This window comes from Chlorocebus sabaeus, chromosome 23 (genome assembly GCF_047675955.1).
Source record: "Chlorocebus sabaeus isolate Y175 chromosome 23, mChlSab1.0.hap1, whole genome shotgun sequence".
NCBI lineage: Eukaryota > Metazoa > Chordata > Mammalia > Primates > Cercopithecidae > Chlorocebus > Chlorocebus sabaeus.
Window position 1 is genome coordinate 39307332 of NC_132926.1, and position 15320 is coordinate 39322651.

General features: G+C 46.2%; 1 protein-coding gene across 7 annotated transcripts in view; it reads right to left on the reverse strand.

Moving 5' to 3' along the window:
• Positions 1 to 15320, reverse strand: part of ARHGAP26 (Rho GTPase activating protein 26) — a 460619-nt gene that overhangs the window by 353197 nt on the left and 92102 nt on the right. For all 7 annotated transcript variants that reach the window (XR_012090832.1, XM_038006566.2, XM_008014813.3 and 4 more), the window contains exons 2-3: positions 4405 to 4500; positions 2736 to 2797 (exon numbers count right to left, since the gene is read on the reverse strand). Coding sequence is in view for 6 of the 7 variants with exons in the window: in XM_038006566.2 (XP_037862494.1) it covers positions 2736 to 2797; positions 4405 to 4500 (158 nt within the window). In the remaining variant the exon portion in view is untranslated. The remainder of the gene's footprint in view (positions 1 to 2735; positions 2798 to 4404; positions 4501 to 15320) is intronic.

Consider the following 15320-nt stretch of genomic DNA (forward strand, 5'->3'; position numbering starts at 1 on the left):
TGTTTTCTCATCTGTCAAATGAGCAATTGCAGATGGTGAGGAATAAGGTCCCACTTAGTCTAAGATTCTATGACTGTGTAACATCCACTTGGTTCCAACACTGCCTGATGTTGGGGACATGGAAGCCCATTCTCCGCGTTTGAGGAACTCATATTTACTATAGGGCACAGACAGGTACAATGTTTATCAGGACACAATGTGGTAAACACAGGATCAGAAGCATGAACTGGATGTTAGGAAAATACCAAGGGTAGCCATATAACCCAGGAAGTCAAGAAAGGCTTCCCAGAGAAGGTGCAGCTTTGCTTGCTGAGTTTAACTGAACTGATGAAGTTGTCACAGGGCAAGGCGGTAGAGAAGGAGCTTGCAATGGCCACATACTCAGATGCAGACAGTAGAAACTCAATTCACTGACATTAATAATAAAATTGCAGAGGCAAGCTGAAAAGTATAATCCAGTCATTGTTCCCTTACCACAGGCCATAGCAATCTGCAGGGTATTCATAGTGATTTGCTTACCACACCCCCACCCCCAAATACTAACTCAGCCAAGAATCAGACTCAAAAGAATCATTTCCCTTTCTCAGGCACCAGCACATGCACAAACACACAAGCTTTCCCTTGCTTCCACCCACCACCAACCCCCACTGCTGCCACCACCACCCTTCTGATTCTGGTTCAGGCACCAGCAGTGAGCAATCAAGAGAAACTGCTCTTTCTGTAGGGCAGAAGGTAAGAGGCTTCTACTCTGTTTGGAGTTTTAAAGGAATCCTCCTTTTTTTTTTTTTTTTTTTTTTTGACACAGGGTCTTGCTCTGTTGCCCAGGCTGGAGTGCAATGGTGCAATCACAGATCACTGCAGCCTTGACCTCCCTGGCACAAGCGATCCTCCTACCTCCTCCTAAGTAGCTGGGACTACAAGCATATGCCACAATGCCAGGCTACTTAAAAAAAAAATTTGTTGAAATGGGGTCTATGTTGCCTCCAGACTGGTCTTGAACTCCTAGGCTCAAGCAATTATCTTACCTCAGCATCCCAAGGTGCTGGGATTACAGGCATGAGCCATGGATTACAGGCCATTACCTGGCCCCCACATTTTTTAATATAAAGCAGTCTTGGGTTTGAACCCAGACTGTACCACTTATTAACTGTGTGATCCGTGACAAGTTACTTAACCTCTGTAAACCTCAATATCTTCATCTAAAAAATGGCGATAATACAGATACCACTTCCCAGAGTCATCACGAGGGTTAAAATAGAAAATGCATGTAAAGTACTTGGCTACATAATGTCTTGGTGAATAGTGTTCAAACTACCAACTGTTAGCATGGGAAGAGAAGAAAATGTTGATTGATGCAGGATTTCCTAGGACTTTGGCGCATTGCTGCCTGAAGACACGCCCTCCTAGTGGAAAATCAGTGGACAGGCAGCAGGGGACTTCAAGTCAGCAGGGGACTTCATTCCTCATATCTTAGGGATATGGAGGAAAATGCAAAGGAACTTCCTGTAGATGTGGAATCTCTTATCTGCTAATGCTGAACTGTATCAGAATAAATTACAGGCTGGGCACGGTGGCTCATGCCTGTAATCCCAGCACTTTGAGAGGCAAGGCAGGAGGATCACTTAAGGTTTGGAGTTTGAGATCAGCCTGGGTAATACAGCAAGACCTCATCTCTACAAAAAAACAAAAATAAATTAGCTAGGCACAGTAGTGCAGACCTATAGTTGCAGCGACTCAGGAGACTGAAGCAGGAGGATCGCTTGAGCCCAGGAGTTTGAAGCTACAGTGAGCTATGATGGCACCACTGCACTCCAGCCTAGGTGACAGAGTGAGGCCCTCTCTGTCTGCCAGAACAATCAATTCTAGTACAAAAGATATCTCTTAAGAATCTGGAGATCAGCATTTGACTCTTAAATGTGGACAATGCCTCTCTTGAAGAGCCTTTTATAGTTACCTTCATTACAAAGTACCTGTTTACTGGGTCCCTCCTACCTGGCAGGCACTGTGTTGGGTGCTTAAAAATGAAAAGCAAAGGCCGGGCACGGTGGCTCATGCCCGTAATCCCAGTACTTTGGGAGGCCGAGGCAGATGGATCACGAGGTCAGGAGATCGAGACCATCCTGGCTAACATGGTGAAACCCTGTGTCTACTAAAAATACAAAAATTAGCTGGGTGTGGTGGCGGGCACCTGTAGTCTCAGCTACTCGGGAGGCTAAGGCAGGAGAATGGCATGAACCCAGGAGGCGGAGCTTGCAGTGAGCCCAGATCACACCACTGCACCCCAGCCTGGGCGACAGAGCAAGACTCCGTCTCAAAAAAAAAAATGAAAAGGGAAGTGATCCCTGTGCTCAACGGGCTCTTGATCAGGTTCAGTAAGATGGGGGGAGGGGCAGAGTGAGGCACCTTCTTTCTCATTCTGCTGGTAGAGAATCTGAGGCCCAAAAAAGTGAAATAATTCAAAAGATCCACCCTTAAGTCATACACCTTATGAAAAGACCTTAAAATGAATCTTCAGAAGAACGTCATTTAACTACGTTGTTCTAAAGTTATCCACCAGAGTAATCCTTTAATATTTACAAAAGGCTTCAAACTCTACAAAGATGAGGCTTGCTGAAGAGCTCAAAACACTCAAATGGCAGAGTCTGGATTTGAATCTAGTTCCTCTGATAACCAATCCCTCACTCCCTCAACATGAACATACTATCTGGGACCAAGAGTAGCCCAGCCCTACTCACCATCCGTATCCGTTCATCTTCAAGATTCCTGAGGACAGTGGCAAACTCCTGCAAAGATCTTGCTGGAAAAGAGAAAGGGGCCATGAGGCGAAAGGAGTGTCACAGGTCTTGGGGAGCCTTTCCAGCTCTGGCTATTATGTTATGGATTTTAATTCCTTGGCACACACAGATGCCTAAAGTCAATTGCTTCCCAAGGCTCCCTTCATCTTTTTAATAATTAACCATTAAGGATGACCCAGAAATGCAGGTTAATTCCACCTGGCACTCTAGCTAGGAAATGATTTCTTCAAGGAAAAGATCTGTCTGTTCCTGAGAGTACCCAGGACTGGTGAGATGCTGGCAGGCTTCCAGGACCCAGGCTGGAAGGGGCAGAGTTCCGCTTAGGAGTTGAAGGATTTCCTGTCCAGATTCGACCTCCTCAACCTTTGTCATGGCGTTGCGTCAGAACCCAGCCTTTTCTTTGGCACCAGAGCTAAACAAACAGTGCTGCTGGCATTGGAAGCCACATCTCTGGCTTCTCTTTGGGTTCCTCCTCTCTGAGTCCTCAAGCCACTCATTAATAGAATGCAGCTTGAGGCATGATGCTCACACATGAACAGTCATCTTTGCCAAAACTATTCACAAAAGCAATAAGCACTATGTGCAGTGGCCCTGAGGATACTTGAGACCCTTGAGCCATGTTGGGAAAAGCATCCATACATTCACAAGTTACAAGGATGCGTTTTCACCACCCTCAGCTGTCTCCCAATTGCCTGTGCCAGCTCCAGATGCTGATGTTCTGCACCGCAACAGGAACTCAATAAGCATTTGAAGAATTAATTCATCCAATAAAACTTTCTCAATTCTTGCCCATTTAATGGAGTCAACCAAGGCGCCCATAGAAGAACAGTGTGCAATGACAAGGCCCTGGCAAAGAAAGGTGTCTTGACATTGCAAATCCTCCATGCTTACAGCTGCCTACAGATCAAGGCAGGTGATGGTGAAGAGTGAAGCAACACACCGTGGTGATAAACAGTAACCCACCTCAGCCTTTTTTAAGGAAACAGGAGAGGCAGGGACCTCCCTGTAGACAGCACAGGAGAACCCGACATGGAGCTCCTCTCCCTATCTGAAGGCAGTGGCAGATGCATAGCTCAGCCAACTGCTGCCAGGTCAGAAGAGGGGGCCAGTAGATCAAATTCTCAAACTTTTTGAAGAAGCTGGAAAACTGGAATTTTATATTATGAATTGAATTTGTATGGTCATTCAATTTTAAAAAATGAGAGTCAAAGAAAATTGGGCTGTGTTCTGATCTCAGCCTATCAATTTGCAACCTCTGATCTAATTTTGCCCTCATCTACCTGTGTTCTACATATGCTCTAAGCTTAGTACTGTGGTTGGAGGGAAAGAATGTCACCAGTCAGAAAATCACTAAAGGGAGGTGGAAAGGAGAGTCCCACCACAAAACTTCAAGCTTTCTCTCCTGCAAGCTAGAGGGTGAGGCAATCCCAAAACTCAAGAAGACCAGAGTAGCCCCGATCCTCACATATTTCTGGCCCTCCACTTCCACTAAGCACTTCCTTCTTTACTAACCTTAGAGACTTCCTATCGCAGGAAAAAGGCTCTGCTGGGACACTGAAGGCTACGACAAACAATGAACATTTTTATCTTCTGCACAGTTATGACTTACCTATACACATCTCATCATCTGTTTCTGCATCTCCTATGCACTGAAATTTAAATTCATTTAAGGAATCTGCAAACTTCCGCTTCGCTGAAGACAAATCTAGCAAGAAAAAGACAGGAAAAATCAGGAATTACTAAAATTAAACTGGCTTTCTGATTTGCTGCCCGTATTGGTCCTTCTAGGAATATCTTAGGAGGCGAATTTTTTCCTGAGTCCATTTCAAAGCACAAAAGAATATAAATTCAAAATAGCCAACACTTGGTTATAACATGAAGCACTGATTTGTTCTAGAAGTTAATATTTTTGTTATATTGGCTTTAACAATTCAAGTTCTATCTCTACTTCCTAAAGGCAACTTGTCATCTCCATCTGACATGTGGGAATCCACTTGCCAAAGGAAGTTGGGGAGAAAGCTTGGATCAGAGCCAACCTTAGTGTCCACAGCCTGCAGGTCTGCTCTGCTACTGACCCTCCAAGCAGTCAGTGCAGCTTTCCCCACACGTATGACTCAACAATAATTTCCCCTAGGTCCTACTCACAACACAAACTTTCACTAGGGAGGGAGCCTGGAGAAGGCTGGAAGGAGGGGCTGGGAACTGCCCTACCCACAGTACCTGGCCTTCCTCTTCTGACTCAAGCATAGGCAAGGCCCAGGTTCTCACAACCCTCTCCACTCTTCTCATGAGCAGAGTGGACTGCTGGCCTGACAAAGCTCACCTGAATTTTCCTGGCTGGCCACATCCAACACCACCAGGAGAACAAAGCCCCCGCAATGTTTTGTATTAGGGTAAAAACACATTCCACACATAGTATCCATAAGAAAAACTCTCAAGGGCCCTTATCATTAAAAAATCATCATCATAAGCTTTCACTGAAGATAGTAATGAAAGCCAACGATCCTTCCGAGCCTTCAACTTCTCTTAAGGGTATGAAACCACCAAGGTACCTTTAAGTGGACTGGCAGATCTGGCTGCTGAAGACAAATGTGCTTAACTTAATTCCATGTGCAGTCTTCCTGCAGATTAGGCTAATCATTCAAATTACCCTCATACATGTTTCCCTCATTGAAGGGGAAATGGCATTATGTCCAAATGCCCAGGGGAGGGAAACATGAGGCAGAACCGGCAACAAGGCCTGGCTTTAATAAGATATGGGCGGGGGGGGGAGGGGTGTACTGTGGCTACACAGATCAACATAACCTACTAGAATAAAAGCATCCGTGACTCCCAGTACTTTTCTTAGCTCCTGGATTTGTCCCTTGAGGTTAGGGATCGTGTTTTCCCATCTTTCGCTTTGGTTTGGTTTGTTTCCTCTGTGTACCTGGCAGTGCATCCTGCTCAGTGTATGCTGAATAAATGTGGGGGGTGGTGGAGGGGCACTGGATACAAATCCAATCCTCAGTGCTCATTCCAAGCAATGGCTGCTAGTGGAAGAGCCGGGCGTGGGCTGTGCTGCTGTTCTCAGGACCAGGGCTCAGGCTACTGCATGGACAGCAGCTGCAGCTCCTACTCCTGGACTGCCCTCCCACACGCTGTGATGACACGGTCCTGAGCTAGCTGCAGCTTGTCCAAAGCGCTCTGCTCTACACCAAAAGAAGGCACTTGGGGTGGAGAAGGGGAACGCAGGAGCCAACAGTCTCTGATCTCCCCCTTGTTCAGTCACTTGCACAGAATGGTCCTTACCAAAATGTCAAAAGATGTTGGCAGGGGACTCAGGCATCTCACAAAACTGGCCAGCCCAGGCTGAGGCTATCCCTCAGAACACAAATCACAAAAGGCAAACCAAGAAGGGAACAGATGTACCCGAAAGCCAGAACATCGTGGGGAGGAAGGCAGGAGGCGGCCACAGGTAGACACGAGAAAAAAGGGAAAGAATAACATTTTAAAGTAGAAGACAATGTTCTATTAGAGTCCCCAAATGTGTGTGCATCACATGTGGGTATGGTTATGCACATTCCTATTTTAGTCAGAATGTTCCCTGATCAGAACTCACAAAGGTCTGCACTAAGAGTAACACAGGTTTGCCTTTCTACCCACCTGACAATCCTGTGCCTCCCCCATAAGCAAGAGAAACTCAATCACCTCAACAAAGTGGAAACAGGTGAAATGCAAGTCAGGCTCGGGAAAGCTCCCAGCACACACCTGAAAAGCCGCACTGCCAGTGAGGATCAGGGAGTGGCTGGTCATGCACAACGGGGCCTTTGTGAGGCTTCTGCACAGGGGGACCCGCTGAACCAGGGCAGGGCCTGTTAGCTTATGGTGACCTGATTTCCTTGTCCACTGGCACAGAGCACACCCTGCCACAGTGCAAGCCTGAGAAGCAGTGAGGACTCCATGAAGCTGAGGGAGAGGCCGATCCCCCGATAGACGATTAAGTAATGACTGCTGGTATGGAGTCAATATTGGGCTTCAGGTAAACGAGGAAAGCTGGGTAGAATGAGAATCGTAATGAATGGACCTGAAAAAGGAACTCACCTCAGGCTTGATAAAGGAATTTTTCAGTAAAGTTAAAGTGGACAGCTGTCCTTTTACTTGTTTGGAATCCATTCCCCAGACTTCGGGACAGCATCTCAAGCTTGTTTTTGAGAACCTCCCTTCTCCACTTGAATTCTATGGGGTGGTGGTGACAGGCTGATCAACCCCAACCCCTTGCCCCCACCCCAATCCCACAGCTCCTGGGTTCAAGTTCTAGCTCCACCATAGATCAGATATGTAACCAACCCTGGGTTAGTCATAAAGTGTCAGTTATCTCATCTGACGGAGGCTGTCAGCCTGGGGGTTAGGCAGGGAGGATCCAGTGAGACATACTTTATAGGCACTTTGCACATCACAAGATTCAGTTCTAGGTATAGCTGGGCTGTTCTTTTCTCATATATGAGTCCTCCAGTAAGAGGAACCAGGAAAGGTAAGCATGAATAACTGTTTGGAGCTTGGAGAAGTTAAAGGACTGACATAAGAGCACAAGGCCACTAAGGAGAGGACCTGTGACTTAAGTCCTGTGAACTGAGATCCTTGTAGTATGTGGGAACACCATACCACTTCACCCCATTGAGGTAAACCCTCTATGTTACTTGACAGAATGAAAACAACACTAAAAAGATAATTTTCTACCTAAAAAACCATTGCTTCTTGCCTATTTCAACCCAGTAGGATTGGTGGTATCTTTTGTAGATTTTCACCTTGGATATGCAGCAGCCCAAAGATTTATTTCAAGAGCTTTCCCTCTGATGCACGCAGGAATCTAACACACACATTCCAGTAAGAGGAGAGGGAAAAGAGAAGAGGCTGGCACTGGGTGCATGCCAAGCTTCGTGGCACCCTCCTCATATAACCCTGCTGTTTCATGTACAGGCAGTGCAAGACACAGCAAGGAGCCAAGCAGAGTCAATAATATTTACTTTGCAGAAACATCTGTTGCTAGAAAAGCAGAATGCTGGCCAGAGTGGAGGGAAGTCATAACTGCCGGCATCTGGGGAGGCCAGGTATCTGCTTTCCAGAGTAGGTAGGGCTGTGCTGCTCTGAGTGAGGGGACCAGATGGCTAAGAAACATGGAAGCAGCTAGAAGTTTGGGCCTTGAGAGACTGCTCCAGAAGCCACCTGCTCACTCAGGGACTAGAGGAAAGTGCCCTTCTTTTCTTGGAGATGCCAGTGGATACTAATCACCGGATTTAAGAAAATTTAACCCAAATAGATCCATTTTTCACTAACACAGAAGGTTTACCATATTTTTTTAAAAATTAGAATCTACCTTAATTTTATACAAGTTGCACCAGTAATACAAGTCAAGCCATTTCCTTTTTCTCCTTGGGTAAAACTTAACATACATGTGCACACACAAACATGGACTCAGGTAACCTTACAACTGTATTTTCAGTGTATTTCTATTGCCTTTGTGACCTCCAAAGTCACCAAAATTGTGTATTAACTACCCTGAAATGTTTTGCTGCTCAGTCACATCTTTCTCTTTGGACTTAGAAAGTGATTACAGTTCCGGGAGGCCAAGGCGGGTGGATCATGAGGTCAGCAGTTCGACACCAGTCTGGCCAACACAGTGAAACCACATCTCTACTAAAAACTAAAAATACAAAAAAAAAAAAACCTGGGTGTGGTGGTGTGCACCTGTAATCCCAGCTACTTGGGCAGGCTGAGGCAGGAGAATCTCATGAACCTGGGAGGCGGAGGTTGCGGTGAGCCAAGGTTGCACCATTGCACTCCAGCCCAGGTGACAGTGTGAGACTCCGTCTCAAAAAAAAAAAAAAAAGAGATTACAGTTCAGAAAGGCCATCACTGAGGTTAGAACTTGCAACAGGATTGGCCTTGTGGCTGCCTAAAGCATAAGAACACCAAAGTCCCCGGGCCTTGTTAATCTCTCCCTTTCCTGGACGCCAGTTACTCTCTGTGCCTCATCACCTTGTATTTGGAATAATTCTGGAACTATTCATGAATGGCTTCATGTCACGAAGCACAAAGAGTGCCTCGGACAGGGCTGGACACAGTGTCCCTCAAAACCTGTTGTACTGATGTGAGTGGGCAAGGAAACACAAGCTGGCTTACAGGTGGAACACCTGAGAGTCCCCAGAGAGGACCCATGACAGAGAGCTGAGACATGGACAAGAGCCCCAGAGAGACTTCAGGTTTAGCTCACACCCCTATTCCTAGGTCAAACTCAACACACTCAGAACCAAACTCTCTCTACTCAAACACCCTCTGCCACCCTCTCCCCAGAGAGCCAGCCGAGGGCCTCTTCCTCATCCCCAGTGTGATGAAAGGCACTGCCGTTCACCCTGCCACACAAGTCACCAGTGCATGTCATCCTCTCACACGTCAGGCTCCTTCATGTGCCATGTCCATTCCCAAGTCTGTCCATGTTGTCTCCTAAGCACGTCTCAATTCTGCCCACTCCTTCCCATCACTATCAGCAACCCCTATACAAAACACTCCATTTGCCTACATAACTGCAACTGCCTCCTCTCTGGCCTCCCCACATCCACTTCTGTCCGTCACATCAGTTCTCCACCCAATTACGTCAACACCAGCAATGAGCCCTGTGATGGCTTCCCAGAGGCTGGAGGTGAAGACAAAAGTCCCTCCCAAGGCCTCAGAGGCCCTGCAGGGTCTGGCCTCCCCACACCCCTCTCTGGGCTCCAGCTGCTCTGGCCTCTGCCAGTTCCTGGGGCATGCCCAACTCCTACCTGCCACTACATGCCTGCAGCCCTTGGCCCAAAAGTTCTTTCCTCCAGGAAGCCTTCCCTGACTTATCTAATCAGGCTGAACCCAACCCTATTTCTCACTCTCTGAGTACTATACATCTTTTCTTCAGAGCAATTTTATATTTGTTCAGGTAATTCTTCTCTTCAAGTAATGCCTCCCCAACTAGTACGTTCTATAAGGACGAGGATCATATCCCTTCATGCTCACCACTCTATCCCCAAGGTCCAACACTCAGCAGGTGTTGCGGAAAGAACAGAGAGAGAGGAAATTGGGCACTCCACGAGTCCATTAGCTTTCATCAAAGGTGAACCTCCCGACTCCATGTTTGACAAGTGAAAAAAAAAGCAGGTAAGTTAAGACAAACTCTCCAACTTACGTAAGTCTGGCTGGAGCCTGATAGATATGTGGGAATGTGCTTCCTATTAGCATATGACCACCTGCCTTCCTTTGAGGAAGAGTACCACAGAGCTGGAGGGAGAGCCACCACCAGCAGGAACATAAAGTAAAACCTCATCTATACCAAGGAAGCTGGAGAAATGAGCTATACACAATCCAAATGCTGGCCACAACCAACTGTCCTCTCTTAGCCCCAGCACAAGCCCCAGGTTGCAGTTAGAACAGTTTAAGGAAGAGTCCCCAAAGACCCGTCTTTCCTCTCTTCCCATATCTGGGAAGACTGAATCAGAAACTGTGCTTGGAGAGAGGCACTTCCCACAACTCCCCATTTCCCCAAGTCTGTATGTAGCATTTAACCTAGTTCGATGTGCTTAACTATAAGAAAAGCAAGTGACAGTCCCTTGTAAATACCATTCTACAGCCCAGACTCCTAGCATTGTACTAGCAAAAACAAACAAAACACATACACACACACACACACACACACACACACACACCCTGTGCAAATCTTAGAATGAAACAAAATTCTCCATAGCATTTTTCTTGTTTCCGTGACACGCAGTCTTATCTGTGGCCACTAGGTGGCAATCAACTATATCAAACACCTTGACCAAGCAGCTAATTTAAACAACAGCTAAGACTCAAGGAGAAATGACAGGGCCAGCCTTAAAGGCAGTGCTGAGGACAGATTCTGCCCTGCTGAGGAACAAATAACCACCTAGAAATGTCCAGTGGATGCTCAGCCACTGAAAGAGGGGCCCTGGCTTCCACGTGGAAAGAAGTGCTCTAACACATTCAGAGGGCCTGTGCTCTCATACAGCAAGTCAAGCCTGAGACATGGAGTGGGAGGGGTACAGGGATGAAGTTACCACCACAGTGTCTCTCACATTCTTTCAGCTCTGGCTGGAGCAGATTCAGAAGACCTCTCATCTCACCCAGGCAGATGATGTGCCCACCGACCACATCAGCCACGGTACATTACATAACGAGCATTCTGGTCATACATCTGCGTGCTTTTCCTGAGGCCATTTCCCTAAAACAGCATTTCCTAAATGAGGCCATCACCAGCACTGATTCTGGAAAATTTGTTTTTCCAACTAGAGCGCTAAGGCTAATGAAATTTTCGAAGTTGATTTTTAAAATGAAATCAAGTAGAATAAAGAAGTGTTCCTCTTTCCAAAATGAGGTTTCTAATTCTATTTAGATGAAACACCCCTTAAAAATAATTTGGGCTACCCAAACTCACCTTAATCTATATCCAAATAACTATGAATATATTGTATACATTAACTTACTGAGTACTTACTATATAACATGTACCTACCAAGTACTTTAAAGCCCTCCATCCTCACAATCATTCTGTCAAGTACATATTATTACCTCCATTTTGCAGATGGGGAAACTGAGGCTCAGAGAGGTTAAATAACGTACCCAAGATCATGCAGGGAATGAGCAGTAATGTAAGAAACTTGGTCTCTCTGACTCCAAAACTCTTAACTACTACACTATATTGCCTAATTTACTCAAATATTTGAGAATCTGGTATCAATGTATCCAAAAAAATGAAAAGATGGTATGTATACATTCCATACGTTAAGGGGAATACAATTTTTAGAAGGGCCTAATCTGTGTGTACAAAACTACAAAATTAACGTAGACTGTGCTAGGGAATCAGAGAGTAGACAAAAAATGGCTACAGAAGTGCAAGTGGGATATTATTCCAGTTAGGGCCATTGGGGCTTCAAAAAAAAAAAAAACAGAAGAACAAGGAGTAGCATTTGAGCTGAACCTTAAAGTTCACTCCTATTTGGATATGTAGAAAAGGGAAGCAGTGCAAGGCAGGGAAGCAGTCTGGGGCTTCCAAAAAAAAAAGGAAGAACAGGGAGTAGCATTTGAGCTGAACCTTAAAGTTCACTCCTATCTGAATATGTAGAAAAGGGAAGTGGTACAAGGCAGGGAAGCAGTCATGGGAAGATGCTGTAGAAGTGGAAACATGGAGCAAGGAGATGTGAAATGCAGAACCTACCCAGAAAAAGCAGCAAGTTTAGATAGACAGGAGGTCAGAGTGGGAAGACCAGTTAGAATCAAACCATGGAAGGACCTGAATGCCAAACTAAGGAATTTGAACTTACTCCCTTAAAGAAATGGGAACTGGAGCCAGGCGCGGTGGCTCATGCCTGTAATCCCAACACTTTGGGAGGCCAAGGCAGGCGGATCACGAGGTCAGGAGATTGAGACCATCCTGGCTAACATGGTGAAACCTCTTCTCTACTAAAAATTTTTTTTAAAAAATTAGTTGGGCGTGGTGATGGGCACCTGTAGTCCCAGCTACTCGGGAGGCTGAGGCAGGAGAATGGCATGAACCTGGGAGGCGGAGCTTGCAGTGAGCCCAGATTGCGCCACTGCACTCCAGCCCAGGCCACAGAGTGAGACCCCGTCTCAAAAAAAAAAAAAAAAGGAAAGAAAAGAAATGGGAACTGGATTGTTATACAGAGGAGCAAAAAGATCAATTAAACAACAATTAAGCCTTTTACTAAGGAGCTGGCCCAGAACTTCGTTGGAGACACCTTCTGTAACTCCTCCAGCACGCTTCACTATGAGAATGTGCAACCACAGCCAACAGGCATTCTCCCTGTAGGATAACTAAATGACAGGCAACACCTCTCAACCTGGACATTTGTGCACAGACCACTGGTCCGTCAGGAGGTAAGGAAAGAGTTATAAGGGATTCAAAACAAAACTGCTCCGTGCTGAAAACTCCAAGTTCAGGGCCCACTATGAATTATCCATAGCATCATCTTGAATTATACATAACTATATGCAAATAATGTATACAAATACAAATACATATGTATTTCCAAAGTGCTGTATTGGCTTTTCCTCATAAGAACACTGAGAGTTAAGTGAAAGCACTTGACCTTTTCTAGATGAAGAAATTAAGGACTGGCTTAATGACAGTGCAAGTCACATAGTAGGCCCTTAATAAACATTTGCTGGATCAATGACCACTGTGTCAAGTGAGTTAGTCAGCACTGGATCTCCGATGAAAACTCAGCCCCTAAAGGGCCCAGCCCCAGCTCAGCCCTGGCACAGAGAACTGAGGTACTGTATTTAGAACAACTGCATTCACATGCTGCCCCAAGATATGATAAGACAGCAGAAGGTCACCACAGGAAAAACTCCCTCAAGGAAGACTGTGGACATTTGCTTAATGAAAACAAAGAAACCCATTTTGAGAGGGACTAATCAAGTGACGGAACAAAAGAGAGAGGGTAATTCCAGGCAGCTCAAGTACAAATATCACACACACACACACAGACACACACACACACACACACACAAACACACACACACACACACACACACGGGGCAAGGGGAAGGTAATTCAGAGGTGTATGACGCTCATTGGCTGCACAAACATCAGCTTAAATCCCCAGTCTCTCACTTCCTCGCTGTGTGGCCTTTGGCAAATTACCCAACCTTTCCAAGCATGTATGTAACTATGAGGATAGTATGTACCTTGCAAGGCTGTTGTGGGAATTCAAAATAGGAAAGAAACGTGTTCCGGAAGAGCAGAGGACAGGGATGCCCTCAGCCCTGCCTTGCTTTCCTTCCCACAGCAGAGGTGGAATGGAAGTTTACCAGCAGGTTGGAGAAAGGAGAATCAACCAAAGGAGAATCTTAATTAGCATAAGAATTAAGCAATTTTTGCCTCATCAAGTCACCAGATCAACCCCATTCTTGTGAACTACTAAAAACACACCTGAGTTCCTAAGGGTTTTCTTCAGTGCTCAGGAAACCCCTAATGCTTCTACAAATTTACAATTTCCTTTCACCCCTGGCAGATGAAAGGCAAGGCAAAACCCCGATGGACTAAATAACACCATTTTTTAACTAAATGAACTCAAAGCAGTATGGGTTTCTTTCTGAGAAGTTTATTAAGCTCAAGCCGTGCCTTTTAAATGCACAGGGGAAACAGTGCTATCATCAAATCCTTTCTGTCCGCTGCCTGGGGAGGCAGGCCAGCCCCAGATGAAACAGATAAAAGAATGAGCGTGCTAAGACGACATTTAAGATACAAGAGACTGACAGCGTTCACAGGCCTGAAGTACTGGGCTTCCTCAGAAGGCGGAACTTGAGCTTCGCCCCTAAGGTAGGCACGGTTCTAGAAAGGAGAGCGGGTGGTGAATTAAGAGGAGACCACACAAGTCAGGCCCACTCACTGGGTCGGACTAGGGCTGGAAAAACCGGTAGGGGGCGGTAAGTGGAGACAGAGGCCTAAGAATGGTGGGGAAGGGCGGGTGGAGCGGGTATTCCCCTCTCAATACCTCAGCAGTTCTGTTCTGCTCAACACCAAGCAGGTGCGCAGATGGGCAGCAGTGGGGCTGGGAGGGTTGATCCTGGCTTGAGCTTCAAGACTTAGATTTTGTTTCTGGAATGCCTTTTCCTCTGCACCAGAGACAGCTACTCACGCTTTAAGGTGCACCCAATCACCCAGGACCCTGTCAAAATGCCCATGTGATCCAGCAGGCCTGGGAGTCTACATTTCTAATTCCCAGGTGAAGCCAATGGTGCTGATCCAGGCACCACACCCTCCAAGGCAAGGGTTTGGACTCCCACTGAAGACCCTGAGAGCGAACATCACAGCTTCTTTATCCTCCTGGCATGTGCCTGAAACATACGGGACCTCAATATATATTGGAGGAATGAATGAATAAATTCCTTGAGAGAATTTAAGCTGTTGCAGACAGAATAGAAAAGAACCTAGAAAAAGAACCAGAAACGGCCTGTCTCCTTGTGCAGCCACCAACTATACATGTGAACCTAGGGAAAGTCATGTGACACACTCAGCCTTAAAGAACTCACTTGAGGCCGGGCGCGGTGGCTCACGCCTGTAATCCCAGCACTTTGGGAGGCCGAGATGGGAGGATCACGAGGTCAGGAGTTCAAGACCAGCCTGGCCAACACAGTGAAACCCTGTCTCTACTAAAAATACAAAAATCAGCTGGGCGTGGTGGTAGGCGCCTGTAATCCCAGCTACTCGGGAGGCTGAGGCAGGTGAATCGCTTGAACCTGGGAGGCGGGGCTTGCAGTGAGCCGAGATCATGCCATTGCACTCCAGCCTGGGTGACAGAGCGAGACCCCATCTCAAAAAGAAAAAAACACCTCACTTGAAAATCAAGCAGCCAACCCCTTTCTCTACCTCTAAGATCCCTCCCAAAGTATCTTTTATGTGCCTTTTAGTTTTTTTAATGGTGGGGTTATATACTGGATATTCCTACAGCAAGGCACACCTCTATGTCACTCTCAAAG